The sequence below is a fragment of the Cryptomeria japonica genome, chromosome 8 (genome assembly GCF_030272615.1).
Source record: "Cryptomeria japonica chromosome 8, Sugi_1.0, whole genome shotgun sequence".
In the NCBI taxonomy this organism is placed as follows: Eukaryota; Viridiplantae; Streptophyta; class Pinopsida; order Cupressales; family Cupressaceae; genus Cryptomeria; species Cryptomeria japonica.
This window is the reverse complement of record NC_081412.1, coordinates 712,800,184-712,819,969: the sequence shown is the minus strand read 5'-3', so window position 1 is coordinate 712,819,969 and position 19,786 is coordinate 712,800,184. Positions and strand designations below refer to the sequence as shown.

Sequence of the window (19,786 nt, the reverse complement as noted above, 5' to 3'; positions counted from 1 at the left end):
AAGAACATCTAGTACTATCTACAACCCTAAGCATTAATGCAGATTCCTTCCCACGTTATTAGAATCAGTAGGGATATTCACTCCAGACACCTTGGAGTCCGTTCCACAGAGCTAGGATTTCGTGTGCACCGTTCCGTACGATTATTTTTATAGCTCTGAAGAGATCAGACTGGAAAAACTGGTCAGCCATGCAATTAAATGTCACTGCTGACTGACATGCAAATTGTAAGCTGGTTAAAGTTGTACGCTGACAATGACGTTACAAATTGCTGGATTTGATCTCATATCAGACAGCACCGTTATTTTCTCCACACTGACCCATTTCGCTGAAACCCTAATGGAGATCAAGATTTTTTGGTATGAATTTAGAAATTTAATAAATTTAAGATTTTAAAATATAATACTAATTAAATATTTTTTGACAATTAATATTTTTCTTAAAACTTCAAAGGAAAAACATTGAAATGATATTGAAATGATCAAACCGACATAAAAGAATCAACTACGCATCCGCCCCCCCGGGATTCCTTGGGGGGAAAGAAGGACTGGTCCAAGAACTCGCCCCGGCCCCCGCTAAAGAAAGCAAGAGCCTATGGAAGAGATGTTAGTTGATGCTGGATTCTATACGTAACATGCCCGGGTGGGCTTTCTCGTCGATTTGTTGGTCCTATCTAGGCAGGAAACTAATGTTTTAATGTCAATAGAAATGAGCATTAGCCTAATCCCTAATGAGCATTAGCCTAATCCCTTTGGGCAGCGTGAGATAATGTTATATTTATATGATTTACACACAGAAACGACCGTCAAATTCCAGAGTTGCAGGATGTTGTAGCGCACGGAAGGCTAGGAGATAGGGGGCTATGGGGTGCTGTTTAAAGGCCCCCATAGCCAGTGCCCAACATGTATTGCATGGAGTATAGCCGGTGCCCAATAAGAACATCTAGTACTATCTACAACCCTAAGCATTAATGCAGATTCCTTCCCACGTTATTAGAATCAGTAGGGATATTCACTCCAGACACCTTGGAGTCCGTTCCACAGAGCTAGGATTTCGTGTGCACCGTTCCGTACGATTATTTTTATAGCTCTGAAGAGATCAGACTGGAAAAACTGGTCAGCCATGCAATTAAATGTCACTGCTGACTGACATGCAAATTGTAAGCTGGTTAAAGTTGTACGCTGACAATGACGTTACAAATTGCTGGATTTGATCTCATATCAGACAGCACCGTTATTTTCTCCACACTGACCCATTTCGCTGAAACCCTAATGGAGATCATCGTTGGCCGCGCCACTTTTTCCAGTTCCGAAAATACAGGCTGGAAATCGATCATTCAAACATGGACCAGGTAGGATGATGTTGACAGGAAAGTTCCTTAATCCAAATCCGAGTTTTCTAGTCCCGACAATGGCGCTATATGCTCGCATCAAGATAGAGTCCACGTTGGATTTGTGTCACGCTCCACGTCTCCGCTACTGTCCAATCGGTAAAACTCTAATCTGGCAGCCTGAAAATTGTTCTCTGCAGTCTTTAAATCGAGCTGTGGGGTGAGATTCAGATGCATATTTGTGAAGGGGATTGAGTGAGGAGGGACTCGAACACGAGACCAGTCGAAGGTGTAATGGCATGGCGAGCACTGTTGGCTTCATCGAAAGGAAATAGGAATATTCTTCTAGGCGGTCTGAGGAATAGATTTGAGAGGTCCGAGGTTCAAGTCTCGGCGAGTTTTGTTGGTAACTCAGAGGTCTGCGGTTCGAAACTAGGTGGTGATACAAGCCAGGGTCTGTTCAATTCCCGTTGTCTGACGTCTGAGTCCGCACAGCGATCTGCTCCTGTTCTGCAGGACTGGATAGGCGCAACGGTCGTCCCGGATATAATAAATCACGGCAACCTGCAGATCGAAAATGGCGAGGCTTTGTACTCTGGGATGAGCTCGAGGGAACTTTTATCGACGCTTTTTAATCTTTATCTTGTGGCTTATGAGCCCCTGGTCGACCTGAGCATAAAGGTGTTTAGGTCTCCGTTGATGAAACACGCGGCCTTCAGAATTCCTGTGCTTCAGGCCGTTAAACAGACCGCGTATTCGCATTTCTGCGCGGGAGAAAACGTGGCGGAGGCCTCGGCAACGCTGCAGCGCATGTGGGAGTTAGGACTCAAAGGAATTCTTGATTACAGCCTCGAAGACGCGACCGATAACGATTCATGTGACCAAAACCTTCAAGGGTTTCTGAATACAGTCCAGACAACGCTTCGACTCCCAGCCGGTTCGGTAAGAATATTTCTGTTTAGTTTAGAAAATCTTTTCGTTTTTCTGGAAATTTTCTGCAAAGTTTTGAAAATCTTTTCGTTTTTCTGGAAATTTTCTGTGAACTTTTTAAAATCTTTTCGTTTTCCTTGAATATTTCTCTGAAATTTCGAAAATCTTTTCGTTTTTCTTGAGTATTTGTGAAATTTTGAAAATCTTTAAGTTTTCCTAGAATATTGCTGTGAAGTTTTGAGAATCTTTTCGTTTTCCTACAATTTCCATTGTCAGTCTAAATTTATCTTCCTTTATTTCAACGAATTTCATCATTCTTGGATGTGAAGTTCTGGTTGAGGCAATAATATTTGCAGCACAGAGATGACCTTTTACAGAGTATTGATCTAAATGAATCTCCATTGCTCTCTTAATAAATAAATTTGCATCTTGTACGCAATTATTTATTTTTCATATTTTCAGGCTTCCTGTGCAAAATTTTCGCGGATTTCTTCTTGTCGTTGAGATCGTTAGTTATCACTGCTACGCTCAAATTTTCTATAAAAATCCATGACTGTATTAAGTTCAGTGTAAATTAAACCAGGAACCTCTGTATTTGCTAAATCTCGTCTGTTTATTTGTTTTCCAGGTTAGCTTTGCATGCGTGAAGATCACGGCGCTATGTCCTCTTCCCCTGCTAGAAAGAGTTAGCGACCTGCTAAGATGGCGGCACCTCCATCCGGATCAGATAAGCCTTCCATGGATGCAAGATACTCTGCCAATTTTAGCGCCCTCTAGCCCTACTTACCATACCTTTACCGCTCCTCAACCATTGACTGCTACCGAAGAAAAATACCTCAAATTGGCGGAAAAGAGGTTGCGTACGCTCTGCAAATCCTGCGAGGAAAACTCCCTGCCTTTGTTAATAGATGCGGAATACACATCCGTCCAGCCTGCCATAGACTACTTTACTTTCTCTGCTTCTCTGGAATTCAACAAATCTGCCAAACCAGTCGTTTACGGCACTGTCCAGGCTTATTTGCAGGACGCGCTGCCACGTCTGCAGCTTGCGTCTGACGAGGCAACGCGGAGGGGAATACAGATCGGACTGGAGCTCGTACGTGGCGCCTACATCAGCAGGGAATCCGCGCTGGCAGCTTCTCTGGGCGCCCCTTCGCCCATCCATTCTTCAATACAAGACACGCACAACTGTTACGATGCGTGCGCGAGTCTCATGATGGAGAAAGCTGCCATGGCAGAGGCGTCTGTTGTGTTGGCCACTCATAACTTCCAGTCAGGTAAAAACAAGCTTATAGTTATCAGGTAACATCATTTATTAACAGATCAACAGATTTTTATATCTGTTTGTTTGTTTGTTACAGGCAAAGCTGCAGCTGCCAAGGCAGAGGAATTGAATATCAGAAAGGGCAATGATAGAGTACAGTTTGCACAGCTGAAGGGAATGGCAGACAGCCTTTCATTAGGTTTAGTTCAGGCAGGATTCCAGGTCAGTAAATATCTTCCTTTTGGGCCTGTGGATCATGTCATGCCTTACCTCATTAGAAGGGCTGAAGAAAACCGAGGGCTTCTCTCCACAACTACTGCAGATCGTCAACGCATCAGGTAAAGACAGAAACTGTTAAGTGTCTGGTAATTATTTTACTAAAAATTTTCTGTTGCTGTATATCTTACAGTGTGTTTGTGTGAATCCAGCATGGAATTGAACAGAAGATTGCAGGCGGTTATCGTAGGGTGATATGAAGAAATACGCTACTGCCTTTGGTTTCTACAAAAAAATGGCTGAAAGTGAAAATGTATATTTAAATATTTGCAATTAAAGCCCAGATTAAAGGCCATCCTTTTGCCTTCCATGGCTGAAAGTCCATGTAACTCATGTTTATACTTCAATGCCAAATTGCCAATGACTTCATGCTTTATTTATAGCTTTTTTCAGTGACTTGTGCGTGTGATTTAAGTTGTGGATATTATTGTTTATCATCTTATAATTTTGTCTCTTTCTAAGAAAAAAGTATAGGCTAAAGTGTGAGAGATGAATATAAATACATTTGAAATGGGATACAGAGAGATTGGCTTCATGTTACGTAAACAAAGTCACATTGAAACTGAAATGTATGCACGGCATTTTGTCTCTTTCTTTGGCTTTACAAAAATATATCCTCCTGCTGTGCAATCAGAAGATTCTCATTGTGATTAAATAAGATTGATGATATATTTTTAGGCCATGAATGATTGCACAATTTGCATGTTGTTCAGGTGTCATAATCATAACACACATTGCTTATCATACACGCACTATTATTTGCAGCTCAACTTGCTGATCTCACCCCCAAAAAAAAAATATTTAAATATATTTGTAATAATAAAAATTAAATTATTAAAAAATATTTAAGAGTGAAGAATTAAATTTAAATTCATTTCGCATCTTTTTTATAAGTATAAATTATTCATTATCAAATCAATTCAAATATACTAAAATGTAAATACAATTAAATTATTAATTATTAATATTTTTAATATTTTTAATTATTAATGATTGTCTTTTCAATTCAAATCATGCAAAAATAAATTTTTGTCACTTTAAAACAAGGAGATAAGATTTGACAAGAATTTTGTGAATTGAGAAAAACAAAAACAAAAAATTCAACTAATCTCATATGATTAGCTAAAATTGTATCCAACATATACATAAATAATCCTCTCTATTAGTAGGAACTAAAAATCAAAATAGCATATTCATTTGTCATTATCTCTCCATTAAAATAGCTAGGAAGAAAGTGATTGAAATGATTGATTATAAATGATTTAAAAAAATTTACTAATTAATTTAATCTCAATGGAAGCATGAATGTTACACAAGATGCTCTCAATAGGCCTGGAATTTGATGGTCAAAATGGTCGTTTTTTCACTTTTGGATCTTATATGACAAGTAAAAAAATTATTGGACCGTATAAAATTTATTATGGATAATATAGCATTCTAATTTATAATATTAAAATATTTATTATAAACATACAAACTTATTTAAAATATTTTAAAATGATAAGTTATACTTGTTTCTAATTTTTTAATTGTTCTAAATAAGATTTTCTTAAATGTAAATTTAGAAACTTGTTTATTTAGAATATTTTGAAATGATAGATATATTTTTTTCCAATTTGTTTTTGAATAGTTTCTAAAAAATATGGCTTTGGAAATTAGTCAATTTAACTTTTTTTATAAGATTGTGGTGAATTTAGAAATTTTTCATAATAGATCAAATTTAAGATTTTGACATTAATTATTAATAATTATTAACTTATTATCATTTAATATTAATATGTAATAAATATATGTTTATTATAAATATATATTAATTTAAAATCTTTTTAAAATAAAATATAATTGTAAACAAGATTTTTTTGGTATGAATTTATAAATTTAATAAATTTAAGATTTTTATATATAATACTAATTAATTTTTTTTTGACAATTAATATTTTTCTTAAAACATCAAACGAAAGAAATTGGAATAATCAAACCATCATAAAAATTTCATATGACAGGCAAAGGCGACCGTCAGATTCCTGCTCTCAATATTGCTCCTCATTATTTTGCTTTTTTAAAAATATTTTATTTTTGAATGATTTGATTTGAAAAGACCAATAAAAGGGGTTATAATTTTAATTTGTTTATCTACATATACAAGTAGGAAGTGACATTTTTAAAAAGATAAGTTTAACATAGATAACTTTTGGGAGAGAAATTAATAAAAAAATAAATTTTGAGATTTTTAAGGATTTATAATAGAAAAATATTTTATTTAATTGATTAGAGGTATTTATTTTATTTTAAATTGATTAAACTAGCAATCACATTCTGGTATGTAATGGGTGTGTGGGAGGTGAATTACGAAAAAAAGCAATGTTTTTGTGAGGTTGTTTGGTAGCCCATTTTAAAAATGATGTTGCTTGTGCAACAAAGGTGTTACGATCCTCTCTTATAGATATTAATATTATTAATTAATTTTGGTATTAATAATATTATTAGTTGATTTTATATATTCTTTAATAGCTAGATATAATTTAATCAAGCCAAATTAATTCAAATTTTTTAAAATTTAAAATATCCTTAAAGGCTATCAATAGGTAACTAAACTATTGATATTTTGGCTTAACAACCGTAGAAGAATATTTTTGGATGTGTGCCTTAAAGGCCAAATATAGTGGCTGAGTGCTACAGTGGAGTAAAAGTATAACAAATGTTTGAAAATAAAAACACCAAATATATCTCAAAAATATTTTGTGCATGCCAAATATAGTCGAATGTGGAGACTATTTTTGAGGGATATGAAAAGGAGTGTCGACAATGGGAGGAAATGGTATGCATGAAGGTAAAATCTCAGGTGCATATTAGATGCACCATCCTAAACATATTGAATCCTTTTTAAGCAAGCCATGAATGCCATAGAAAAGTGGCCTTGAGTACTCTCTATCTACCCATATTTTATGTGTGACTATAGAAAACTAACTATATTATCTATTGTGCAAATAGAGGTAGTTAGACAAAGATTATTAAGATTTTAAATCTTTATTTTTAATCTACATTATAGATGGATATTTTGTGGTAGTGAAAAGAGTTATTGGCTTTTCTAAGTTGAGTAGAGTCATATTTGGAAAAGTGCTCCAACGATGTTCTCACCTATTGTGTCCGCAAGGGAAATATATGTTTGGAGTTCTTGTCAAGGTTGTCTTCATTATTTGTACTTTATGTACTCTATATATTCAACCTTGTGGCCTAATGTAAAGGCATTTGATCTCTTATGTTCTATCTTGTTGTTGGCATATATACTCAGACTTATGTTGAAATATAATTTCATGCCTCTATTCTTTTGTATATTCAAGAAAGTTGCTTTAATGCATTCAATTAATGATGTGTAATTTTGTAATATATTAATTTGATATTATAAAGGATCTTACAAAAGGTCTCAATGGAGAAGTGGTAGCTTCAAATCAACAATGCACTCACTTACAAGGACCCAAATGGAATTGAAACAAAACCTATAAATTAGGAAGATAATAAAGATCCATGACCGATAGGCTCATATTATGCTTACAATAGGGAGAGATATAGGGGTAAGACTGAAAAATGGAGATAGGTAAGGAGATAGAGATAGAGAGGAAGATAGATATGAAGATGTATATGCATAAGGAGAGGGATATGGAGAGGAGGGGGAGATAAAGAGAGAGAGGAGAGGGATTGATAAACATGGGGAGATATAATAGGAAGTGACATATAGAGAGGTAGAGAGAGGAAAAGATATAGGGTAGAGAGTGTTGAACATATGTTGTTATTAATGTCAAAGGAGTATAAAAAATGAGTAAATAGATGGTGAATAATTAAATGTAATTGTACAAAGCTCCATCAACATGTATTTGAGGTTTGGAAGTATCTTAATTACTTTACTTTTGCCATGTCTATACCTAAGCATTTAAGTTTCAAATATACAACAACTATCTTGACAACAAAAGCAATTAAGGAATATATGTAATATCATCTTGTATCTATTCTAGCCAGTGAAAATGATCAAAAAATGTGATCCAATCTCATTTTTATTACCTGTAATTTTATATGAATTTCTACGATTCGAATCATTTTACTATTTTATTTAATATTTAAAACATGTCAAGTGTAATTATTATAAAAATAATTTATGAAATGATTGAGATCCATAAATACCTTTCAAATTGGAGACATGGAGATTGTTTCTGTTAGAATCCATGGTGCACATAAGCAAAGTCAACTGAAATTGAAATGTGTAGGAAGCATTTTGTCTCTTTGTTAACTAGTGATCCCTTAGGATTTGCAAAGATATCCTCTAGAAGATTCGAAAGATAATTTAAGATCATATTCAATACCTGTCATGAACCAGAATAACGTAAGATCACCCCATACTTCATCAAGTATTCTGCTGCAGCTACAGAGATAATCTCCATATTGCACAATATTATATTTCTTGTGTAATCGTCGTTTAGCACGCTCCATGCTTCTATACAATCCTTCAACCCACCAATGAATTCTTAATCAAATTTCGACCAATAAAGTTTACGTGGACTTAGGTTTGATTTCGATAGAGGATAATTTAATTGGGATGATGCGTATGGATTAATGTTAGAAGGGAACTGGACTTGATTTGGTTATGGATATGGGCTATGAATTATGGATTAAAAAGTCGATTATAGGTATGAAGGGGATCGATTTATTTGGATTCTTAAATGTGTTAAGTAATAGAATTTTATAGAAGTTTGACTTGGTTAATCTGTTTGAGTTAGTTCAAGGTTTACCAAAATTAATTGGTTTCACACGATACTCAATAAAGAAGACATATTAATAAAATTAAATTGTTCAAGCATAGCGTATCAATGTTTACAAAATGTACTATCTACCAAGGTGTGGGCATGTAGAGAATGCAAAGGTCACGTACTAAGTCTACAGGTTCCCTAATCATAGAGGTCAAATTTTTCCTCTATAATTAGCTTTATGTTTAGAAATTAGAAGTGGGGTGTGAGTAACTAATCGAGGCTAATCGCATATTGATGCACCATAAAATAGACAGTCTTTAATAGTATCCTCTATACAACACAAAGTTATGTGAGGTCGGGATATCTATGAATCAAAGTCCATCTACAAGCATGTGGCTGAAGTCTAACCCCTTTCACTTTGCCCCTTCCCTTCAAAACTAACAAAAGATGTTGTTAGATGAAGACGTGCCGAACATAATGATGACTAGTTTACAATAATAAATTTATTCTTTAATTTTAATCAACCTATTAGAACATTTTGCTGATGTTGTTCTCTATTGTGATAGTATAGAAAGGTAGTACTCGTAAAGAAAGATGAGAAATTCTTTGGACCTTTGAGATCACTGTAAGGCGCGAGGGGAGAGGATACAAAAGGGTTAATTAAGGATTAAAAGACACTTGAAATGAATTGAACTTTAAGAAGTTCCATTTATTTTTGAATGAAAAACTTAATATGGTTGAGGTGGAATCTAGCAAGCAAGGTCACTTGCTCGTGAATTGATCAAAGATAAATATAAAATACAACTCTATTGACTAACACAAGGATAGATATGGTGGTGAATGGGATCAATCAAGAACAACAAAAAACATAAACAAGTTCTAGATCACCAAATAATCATGAACAAAAATCTAATCATAACCATAGATGCTCTAGATATGGAAGATGCTCTAGATTTAGAAAAATAAGATCTAATATTCAATAAAGAAAGAAGAAAACATTAAAGGTCATATACAAAACTTTAGATACACCGCACATGTAATGGAATAAAATACAACAACTATCCTAAATTAACCAATCAAAGATGAGGGTGAGGGATACACAGGCCTAAAACCTAGGATGGAATAAAATACACTAAATCTTTGCATAATTGATTCACGACGTGTGATGACTATCATAGGTTCTTTGCCATTCAAGAAAACTCAACCATTAGCTCTCGAGGCTTACGAGTTTGATATATTCACAATATTCGTTATGATATAATAAATAATTAAGACGAGAAAAACTTTAGTAGCAGGCATAATATACTAAAAATTCTAAAATGGGTTACGGAACATGCAAAACATGCAACTAAATTTTTTAACGTTTTCGCCACTTCTGGTTGGAGCAGTGTATATAAGGATTCTCTTACACCATGTTTTAATCACACGCTGAGTTTTACTTTCCATCTCATTGCCTTGTATTCTGAGAATCAGAATCAGAAGAATAAGAATGGAGAAAACTGGGTCTGCAGAGTTGAAGGTAAAGAAGATTTGAGCCAGTCATGGTGGCTCCTTCTGTGCCTTCACCCAAAACTATTCTCCCACTCTCCTCCATCGACAATAGACCGATTTTAAGAAGAAACATCTTTAATTCATTGTTAGTCTACAATGGCCATGACACTATTTCTGCTGATCCTGCAGAAATAATTCGAGAGGCTCTGTCAAAAGTGTTGGTGTATTACTTTCCTTTCGCTGGGCGGCTCAGAAGCAAAGAAAATGGGGAAGTTGAAGTGGAGTGCACAGGCGAGGGAGCTCTGTTTGTGGAAGCAATGGCGGATAACAGTCTTTCAGTGCTTGGAGATTTGGATGATGACAACCCATCATTTCAACAGCTACTTTTCTCACTTCCAGCTACCACTACTCCTATTGAGAACTTCCATCTTCTGGTTGTTCAGGTAATTCTTGCCAATGCATTTTAACTTTAAACTGAAGGATTAGTTTTATCTCATCCAGGCAAAGCTTGTTGTGATATCTTTTACTTTTAGGAATCTTCACAATTCTAGTCATGTCATGATAATGGTTTCATGATTCTAAAAAGATATGTGCACTCTGGTTTTTGGTTGTTGTCTTGTATTTGTTCCATATAGGTGACCCGGTTTACATGTGAGGGTTTTGTTGTGGGAGTGAGTTTTCACCATAGTATATGTGATGGACAAGGAGCGGGACAATTTCTTAAAGGACTTTCAGAAATGGCAAGGGGAGAGGTTAAGCCCTCTTTAGAACCAATATGGGATAGAGAGTTATGGAAGTCAGAAGACCCTATAAAACTACAATTTTATCAGTCTCGATATGTTATGCACTGACCTCGAACAATGGATGAATCAGTTCAAACCTCTCTAATTATCAAATCTGAGGTAATAACATATATCAAAAATAACTTTATGGAAGAAAATAAAGAATTTTTCTCTACATTTGAGGTTGTTGCAGCATTGGCTTGGCGAGCAAGGACAAAAGCTCTTAAGATTCAATGTTATCAGAATGTGAAGCTTGTCTTTGCGATGGATATGAGGAGATTAGTTAATCCCCCACTTCCACAAGGATACTATGGTAATGCCTTTGGTGTAGGATGTGCAATAGATATTGCAAAAGACCTCATAAATGGATCACTTTTGCAAGGTACTAAAATTATAAAATGGTCAAAGTCATCATTAATTGATGCATATTTGATGCCAATCATTGTGTCACAATCATGTACATCGAATGTGCATATAGAACAAGAAAATTTTCTTGCAGTGAATGATTGGAGGCGATTGGGATTTCATTAAGTGGACTTTGGTTGGGGAGATGCAAAAACCGTAAGTTCTCTATTACCTTTGGTAAAAGGGTTACCTCTACCAGATTATCTTGTCTTCCTCCAATCTCCTAAGAACATGCCTGAGGGAATCAAGATACTAATGTGCATGCCTATATCAACAATCAAAGCATTCAAAATAGAAGTTGAATCTATGACAAAGGAATATCTGGATAGAAAGGTTTAGAATCGCCTAGAGACTAAAGAAGATGAATAGTGCACTTAGCTTTAGAATCAATGATGGAAAAGTGTTGATGATGTCATGTTGAATATATTCATCCTTATGTAAAAATTAATTCAGTGGCCTAATGAATAGGTGAATGCGAAATCATGATGGGTTTTAGTGACAATACAGAAATAAACATATTGGATGAAAAAGGTGTTAACATTTCTTTTCCTAATTCTTATCTATTCCTCGAATTCCTTATTGTTGTCTTGGATATATGCAAATGGGAGTCTCAAAACTTGGCAATGATGCACTTAGAGTTATCTTGAAAATTACACAACTTCCACTTTTAACCTAATAATTTTTCTAAAATAAAATCTACTAAAATGAAGCATGTATGCAACATAATTTTTTATTATTTTTAAAATATAATTCATTTCTAATTAAATATTTATTAATATTAGTCTTCACTTATAAGAAAATACTTATGTTTCTTCATGGATGAAGTTGTATTAAAGTTACTAGGAAAAGTAGAAAACAAAATTAATAGTTTTCCTAGTGTTTTGTTCATCTCTATTTTCATTATGCATGAAAAATTAATATCTATCTTGCTCCTAGTTGGAGTTCCTATTTTCCCTATTTGAAGATGCTAGATTTTGAATTTTTAGGCAATATTTAAAAAAAAATCTTCCAATAGATGAGAGAGAAATGAAAAAATTGAACAAAATTCTAAGGTTCTTTGTTGTTTGTTGTTTGTTGCATATTGGCAAGTGTATATGTCATTGGTTGTGTCTTAGAGGCATTCGATGTTATATGGTGATTTTATATCTCACATGGAATCATGCAAGCAAGGTATGAACATACATAAAATTTATTTTGTAGGAAAAACATGAATATTTAAATAACATGTTTGAGATTGCCATGGACATTCCTTACCATGGACCTTCCTCTATCAAGGCATGTTTCATAAGTTTTATCAAGTAATATCTTTAAATCTTATTTTTAAGTGCACAACATTTACCTTATTCTCTATATTTGTTTTTATTACAAGTTGTAGAACTCATACATTGTATTTTGTTATGTTAAACAATGTTTTTTCATGGTTCTATAAGGGTATATTATGTTACTATTATTGGTTAGGGATTAAAAAAATTCAACACCTATGTTGGTAAATATGAAAATTCCTTTTGTGCATACTATTGTTAGAATTAGGTGTTGTACAACTTGCACAACATTCATTTTCATTTTACTATATAAAATAAAGATTCATTTCCTGTACATCCTAGATGATGTGTCTAGCCACATTAAATATTTATTTGGTGCCATTTGTCAAGTTGTATGTAACATTGGGTTATATATATTTTATATGGGCCAAACATAAGAAAATTATTTAATGTTTTGGAAACTTTGTGCCAAAAATAAATATGAGGTAAATGGTTTTGTGGACTTGTAATTTTACCTTACCAATTGGCCTTATTTGTGTGAGCTTGAGTCTATGAAAGTATGCATATGTTTAGTAGTTTAGGTTGGCCTATTGGTGTTTTGGCTTGACTATCATTGCATTGAGTCTTCTTTTGAGGAGAGCATGTCTGAATCATGGCATGGGTTGTTCGAACATTCTTGGAAACATGGAGGATGAATTGGAAATATTTGAGGTTTTAGGAGTGTTTACGAAAGCTCTATGAGTTTATTGTAATTTTTTATTGTTGAATAACGCATTGAGCATAGACGCTTTTGGAATTTGAGTTTTTTCCTCTATGAGGGTTTTCTTAGGGCATATCTTGTAATATATTCTTTATTATTGCATATAGTTATTTTTAATACTTGTATGCATATTTTTCTCTCATTAAATTATGTAGGAAATTGATTGATCATTCTTGTTGATTTTCTTAATATTTCATATCAAAGTCATGTTTATTGGTATGGAGTTTTAGAGATTCCTATTTTGTTATAAACCTTTGATGAGTATATCTAGTGCAAAGTTGAATCCATAATAATATAGGAGGTATTTGAGACATTTTAAGATATGTACACATTTTGTAGGTTTTTATTTTATAGATCTAGGGTTTAGGGGTTATAGATTTATGGTTATTTTTTAAAAATATATGTTTTGAGCTTGATTTTATAAGAAAGGTGTTTTGTAGTGTTCACCCTAAGTGTTTTTGGGTTAGGTTACACAAATGACCCCCTACGACAAAAAAAAATATCACCATTGGTTCCAAGAGGATCGAGAAATAAATATTGATATGAAGTTTCACCTATTTTGGTCACTTGAAAAAATAATGTTATTTTTTATCACAACTCATGTATGGTTATACAATTTGATTGTAAAGTCTATAAATTAAAACAATTATAAGAATATCTTTCATATTTTATTTTAAATTATTACAAAAATTTAAAATATATATATTTTGGGGGTGGGGGTTTGAAGACCAGTACCCACCTTGTGCATGAACAATGTTGATAGTATCTACTTAGTACAAGATTATTAGTCATAACCAGAAGTGCTAGGATGGCAAGGGCATAGCCCCTATCATCTTGTCTGCATTGGTCATGTGGGAAACTATGCCTTAGCCCCTATCATCCTACCTACCTTGGTCATGTGGGAAACTATGCCTTAGCCCTTAGTGAGTCCACAAACCAAAAATAAAATCAAAACCTACTTTAAAAATTTTAAAAACATAGTTCAAATTTTACACCACCACTCCTCTACCCATGCACCACACTTGGAGCCCCCAAGCATTACCAATGTTCCACTACTACTATCAAGCCAATACTGGGGCTAGTAGCTTGCCAACCCTACTAAGTAAATTGGGAAAATCTAATCAAAATGACAAAAAAAAGTTCACAGGTTGTCCATTTTTTACTAAATTGATATTCATCATAAACTTGTATCTAAACACTACACAACAATACATTTTGGGTTTTCTAATTTGACTATTTTTGCTAGTGTTTTGTGTGTTAAAGTTGGATATTGTTGTAACAGATGGTTTTGGTCATAGATTTCATTAACAAAATTATATTTTTAATTTATAATTAGTGAAGGAGAGAACTTGTAATGTAATAAATAGTGGTGTTAATGATTTTACATTTGGATGAGAAAAGAGAGTTTGGTACAAATCTAGGAGAGTCCAAATGAATCAATAGGCCAAAATTTGAGTCAGTACATGTTTTCATGAAATCTAGATTTGATGGTACAACTAATTATTAGTTTTGAGGATTGTAGTATAGGTTTATAGGAATTTTAATATTTTATGATTTGATCCAGTAACATGACATAAGTTGTCTTCTAGTTTGAGGACATATATTGATATGCATCAAGAACTAGAGTTCTAGTTTGGTGAGAGTTGGTTATAAGTTATAGTGTAATAAGGCATGTATATCTGTGTCTTTATTGTCTTATTTTATGTTTTAATTTTTGATTTATTTTATTATATATTACTTTATGATTGTATTCTTAGCACCTTAAAAATATTAGCAATGATCATCTAAATACCAAAAAAGGCCATGTAACTGCCAAACATTAACACATGTGTGAAATATAACTCCTCAAAATTCATTCACCCAAGAGTGGAAAGAGATGAAGGATACCATTAGGGGGATGAAAATGCACAAATTTGAGGAATTATATCCCTACTCTTTTGACAAATTCATAACATCAATCCCTTGAATCCTAATGTAGCATCCTAAAATTGCGACACTTGCAATTTCGACTGCATTTCGGTCTTCACGATGGCGACGCAACACGCAACCTGAATGGAGACCCCGAAACTTGCTCATGACACCAAAAACTGCATTTTCTTGCACCCTGGCCTGAACCTCCTTTGCACCCTGCTGTCCCGGGAGGTGGGACCAGAGCGCCCAGCGCCCTGGTCCCTGGGTCCTATTTTGGGCCCGGTCTCTTTTGGACTTCGGGTCTTTATGTTTGCAAATTGGAAAATTATCTTTCCTAGTCGGCCTAAGGTCGGGAAAATCAGTCTATCAGCCCTAATTGACAAGTATATAAACTACATTTTCCTCTTTCATTTGACATGATGGAAAGAGCGTGGAAATTATACTCAAGCATTCAAGCATTCAAGCATTCCTTCAAGCAATTGATCATTTCAAGTCTCCATTCAAGGCTAAGTGTTGCATTCAAGACAAGGATTCAACCATTGAAGAGGAGATCACTTACTACATACTACTACAACATACAACATACAACATCTATACCTTCGCACATAAGGATACAAACATTCTTACAACAAGGTATTAGTACTGGTTTTACATTACAGACATTTACATTTACAGCATTGCTCATTTCTTGGTTAATTCCAAAACCGGGGTTTGACCTAAAGGCAAACCCCTAATCCCTAACCCCCCAATCGTCTTCGCTATTCTGTGTGTAGGTTGCAGGTACGCGGCTGAAATTGAAGATCTGGAATCCTTGTGCAGAGACGAACAGATCCCCCTTCGTTTCGCGGATTTTTCGGAGGACCGTGGCGCCGGGCGCCATCGTCCCGACAACTTTTGCTCAAATTTGCAGGACAACACCGTATCGACATTTTACTGCTAATTCCAGGTCCGCAGCTTCATACTGTATTCCTATCTCAGTTTATAAGCGAATCTTTCTCACTTAATTCTTCTATCAACATTCTTTACAAAAGAGGGTAGCCTTGCTTTCTTAACCCTTGAAACACATTTAGCATCCAATCTTGCATTGTGTGGGATTGGATCTTGTGGGTTTCAACCCCTCTTTTGAATGTAAAGTCTCTCCCTTAAGTGAAAACCATCAACCCTAGTGAATCTCCCTTCTCTCTCCTTGGAGTTGGAAGAGGGGAGAGCAACTAGGGTTCGATCGCGATTTTTCGCTTTACATTTTGGTGAACCCGACGTGAACATCCTTTCTAATTATTCATGGTTAGATCTGAAAATTGGATTCCTTGATTACATTTCCATGTTTGATCTTTTGCAAAATTTTAGAGGTTAATTGCATAAAAACCCTAAATTTTCTTTTTAGTAATTAAGCTTGTGAAATGTCTAAATGTTAATGCTTGTTTTAGACCTGCCCTTCTATTACAAATTATCAATTCATATTTGTGCTTTAATTTTGAAAATTAAGTGGTTAAGTGTCAAAACCCTAATTTTTGAAACCCTCTTGATTCAACCTTTGTCCGACAATTTCACTGATCAAAACATCTCCAAATCAGCTGTAACTTTGGATTCCGCAATAAAATCACAATATCTTTCATCCCTGAAAATTCGAAAAAAAGTTGCGAGGACCGTGTGCACTCCGAGCGCCATCGTCCCCGACATTTTTTCCGAAATTTTGGGAGCTAGATCTTACTGTATTTTCCTGCTAAAATCCAGAATTTTGGCTGATTTTATCAAATCTAACACTTTCAAAATTAGAGTCAAAGTTGGTCTTGTGATTGCTTGGATTAAGGCTTCTAAACATTCAAAAATCATCGAAATTGAAATTTTGTGTCAAAATTGTGTTCTTACTGTCCTAAATCTGAAAAGTGTGTTTGCATTCATTCGAAATTTCAGTGCTTTATTCAAATTCTTACAATTTGTGACTTTTGAAATTAAGTGCTTAATTACAATAGCTTTAATTTCCGCTTTCAAAATTGAATTTTGCGTGAAATTGAGTCAATTTTTAAATTTCAAAATTTGCATTGCTCTTGACATTCCCTCTAAAATCATAACATTCAAAATTTCAGTTTCCCTCTCTTTTTCAAAATTCAAATTTTTGCATTTTTCGACAATCTTGGTAGGGTTCAATTTCGAGATTGCAACTTTAATTTGGCCTATCTACAGATCGTAAAACCACTCAATTTTTTCAGATTAGCTCTAAAATCATCATAACTTTCATCCCTGCGAATTTCGAAAAAAGTTGCTGGGACCGTGTGCACTCCGAAGCGCCACGGTCCCTGACATTTTTTCTGAAATTTCGGGAGATTGTCCTGATTGTATTTAACAGCTTAAATCCAGAAGATTGGCTGATTTTACTGAAAATTGCTTTCTCTCTCTCTCTAGTGCATGAGTTTTACAACAATAAGCCCTACTTACACTATTCCCGTTAGACGAAGCCGTAGAATTAAGTCTTTCCGAGGTTTAACTACTGAGGAGATGGAACCTAATTTGAATAGCCTTTTTAACGAGGACATGGGTAATTCCTCTAATCCTCCTAATGATGAAGAAGCTCTCCATGAGGTTTCTGAAGAACAACTTTCGAAATTGGATAACCAATTTGACGATTTTCGACAATGGATGTCTCAAGAATACCCTGATAGTCAAGCTCTTCCTTTAATTGAGGGTCTAAAACGTATGCTTCAAAGTGATAAGAATGGAATTGATATTTTGTGTGGTATTGCACACATTGTGGATTCGAATGTGATGCCTATGAAGAGTTGTGCTGAAAATTTGGGTTATACACAACCTCCTACTCAAGTCAATCATTCTATTCCTTTGATGACTTCTATTGCTAGCGTACCTACCTTTACATCAAACATAATGGCTACTTCTACACAAGACATTCCTCCTGTGATCACCAGTCATGAGGGCAATCCTTCCTCTTCAATTAACCCTCTTCCTTCATTTAATCCGACTTCTTCATTCATTCCTTCAATGAGTGTCCCTATTATATCTCCACAAATGAACATGATGCAAGGGGGCAATTCATTCAATCATTCCATTCCTCCTTGTAGTGTTCCTCCTGTCCAATCATCTCCTATGACTAATTATCATAGAGTCCCACCACCTTACTCTTTACCTTCTTTCAATAACATAACACCTCCATCACAATCTAACACATCTAATATGAATTCTTCGACTGAAGCGACCATTAACAATCTTGCACAAACTGTCTCTTCTTTACAGCAACAAATTGCCTCTATGAATCAATCCAAGTTTAGTGTGCCCACATTTGATGTTGCGAGCCCACTTTCTCTTGACATTGTTCAAGCTATCCCTCCTAAACATGTTGAAATCCCGCATTTGGAGCTTTATAATGGTAAAGGTGATCCTCTAACACATGTTAAGACTTTTCAAACAATCTGTACTGATTTTGCCTATGACCAAAGGTTGCTTGCAAAATTGTTCACTAGAACATTACGAGACAAAGCCCTACAATGGTATTGCTCGTTGCCTTCTTATTCTATTACTTCTTTCGAACAACTTGCAAATGCTTTCATTCAACAATTTCAAAACAATATAAGTCCTAAAGTTACTTTGATTGATTTAATGCATTGTAAACAAGGTGTTAAAGAAAAAGTGACTGATTTCATTGGTAGATATAAGCATTTGTATGCTCAAATTTCTTTTCCAGTGCCTAACAATGATATTCAAAGAATCTTTATTTCTAATTTACAAAAAGATATTCGAGACAAACTTCTGTTTTCTGAGTTTACTTCTTTCCAACAGTTATGTGCAACTCTTCACAATTATCAACTGATTGTGAGTCAAATGGAACAATCACATCCTATGGCTCCGAGTGATAAGGGTGATAGCAGTCAACAACCATTTGGGAAGTTTAAACCGAACAGAGATTCCATCAAATTCAATGAAAACATCATCAACAACAATGTGAATGCAGCATCAGGTGTGCCTCCTATTTCTAAATTTTTCAAGAAAGAAAGAAAGTATACTCCTTTGAATGAATCATTGCATAGTATTATGAATAAGTTATTGGAACAAAATGTGCTTACTCTTCCTCCTATAAGGAAAATTGATCCTGCAAAGATTACTTCACCTTATTTTGATAACAAAGCTTTTTGTCAATTTCATCGTCAGCCTGGGCATGATACTGAAAAATGTTTTTCTTTAAAGGGTAAAATTCAAGATTTGATTGATAACAATACTATTTCTGTTTCTGGAGTGAATGATAAAGGCAATACATCTGTAGCTCCTCCTAATCAAAATCTTCAGATTTTCACTAATCCATTACCTTCTCATACCTCTAATGCAATTGAGGCTAATGATTCCTCTCTCTCATCTGATGGTCTTGTGTCTATGACTCCGAATGTGATTAACTTTGTAGAGCAGCAAGAAAACCCTAAAGAACCTTCCATCACATTTGATTCCAGTGAAACCATTAGGGCACCTGATGGTCCTTTATACATAGTTGCAAAAGTCAAGAATACACCTTGCCGTGGAGTGCTTATTGATCCTTCGTGCATGATTAATGTTATTACTGAAGAATTTCTTTTTACTTTGCAATTGAATCAAGTCATATATATGACAAAACAGATCTGATTGTGAAACTATTTGATG

The 19,786-nt window shown here is 34.5% G+C and overlaps 1 protein-coding gene and 1 pseudogene across 2 annotated transcripts; both read left to right on the top strand.

Moving 5' to 3' along the window:
* The first annotated feature begins 911 nt into the window (after positions 1 to 911).
* On the top strand, positions 912 to 4,190 carry LOC131071270 (proline dehydrogenase 2, mitochondrial). 2 transcript variants are annotated; one of them, XM_058007041.2, is made up of 4 exons: positions 912 to 2,270; positions 2,887 to 3,535; positions 3,632 to 3,860; positions 3,951 to 4,190. In XM_058007041.2, exons 1-4 carry the CDS (start codon positions 1,623 to 1,625, stop codon positions 3,991 to 3,993), a joined length of 1,569 nt encoding a protein of 522 aa, XP_057863024.2. In that variant the 5' UTR covers positions 912 to 1,622; the 3' UTR covers positions 3,994 to 4,190. The 2 variants fall into 2 exon arrangements, with proteins under 2 accessions (XP_057863024.2, XP_057863022.2); XM_058007039.2 differs by having other exon boundaries at positions 917 to 2,270; positions 3,620 to 3,860.
* Positions 4,191 to 10,026: 5,836 nt separating this feature from the next.
* Positions 10,027 to 11,554, top strand: LOC131857927 (taxadien-5-alpha-ol O-acetyltransferase-like; annotated as a pseudogene).
* The last annotated feature ends 8,232 nt before the right edge of the window (positions 11,555 to 19,786 follow it).

Coding starts and splice junctions, on each gene's coding strand:
- LOC131071270 (XM_058007039.2), top strand. CDS start 1,623: ATGGCATGGCGAGCACTGTTGGCTTCATCGAAAGGAAATAGGAATATT. Junction 2,271..2,886: donor TTCGACTCCCAGCCGGTTCG/GTAAGAATATTT, acceptor TTTGTTTTCCAG/GTTAGCTTTGCATGCGTGAA. Junction 3,536..3,619: donor CACTCATAACTTCCAGTCAG/GTAAAAACAAGC, acceptor TGTTTGTTACAG/GCAAAGCTGCAGCTGCCAAG.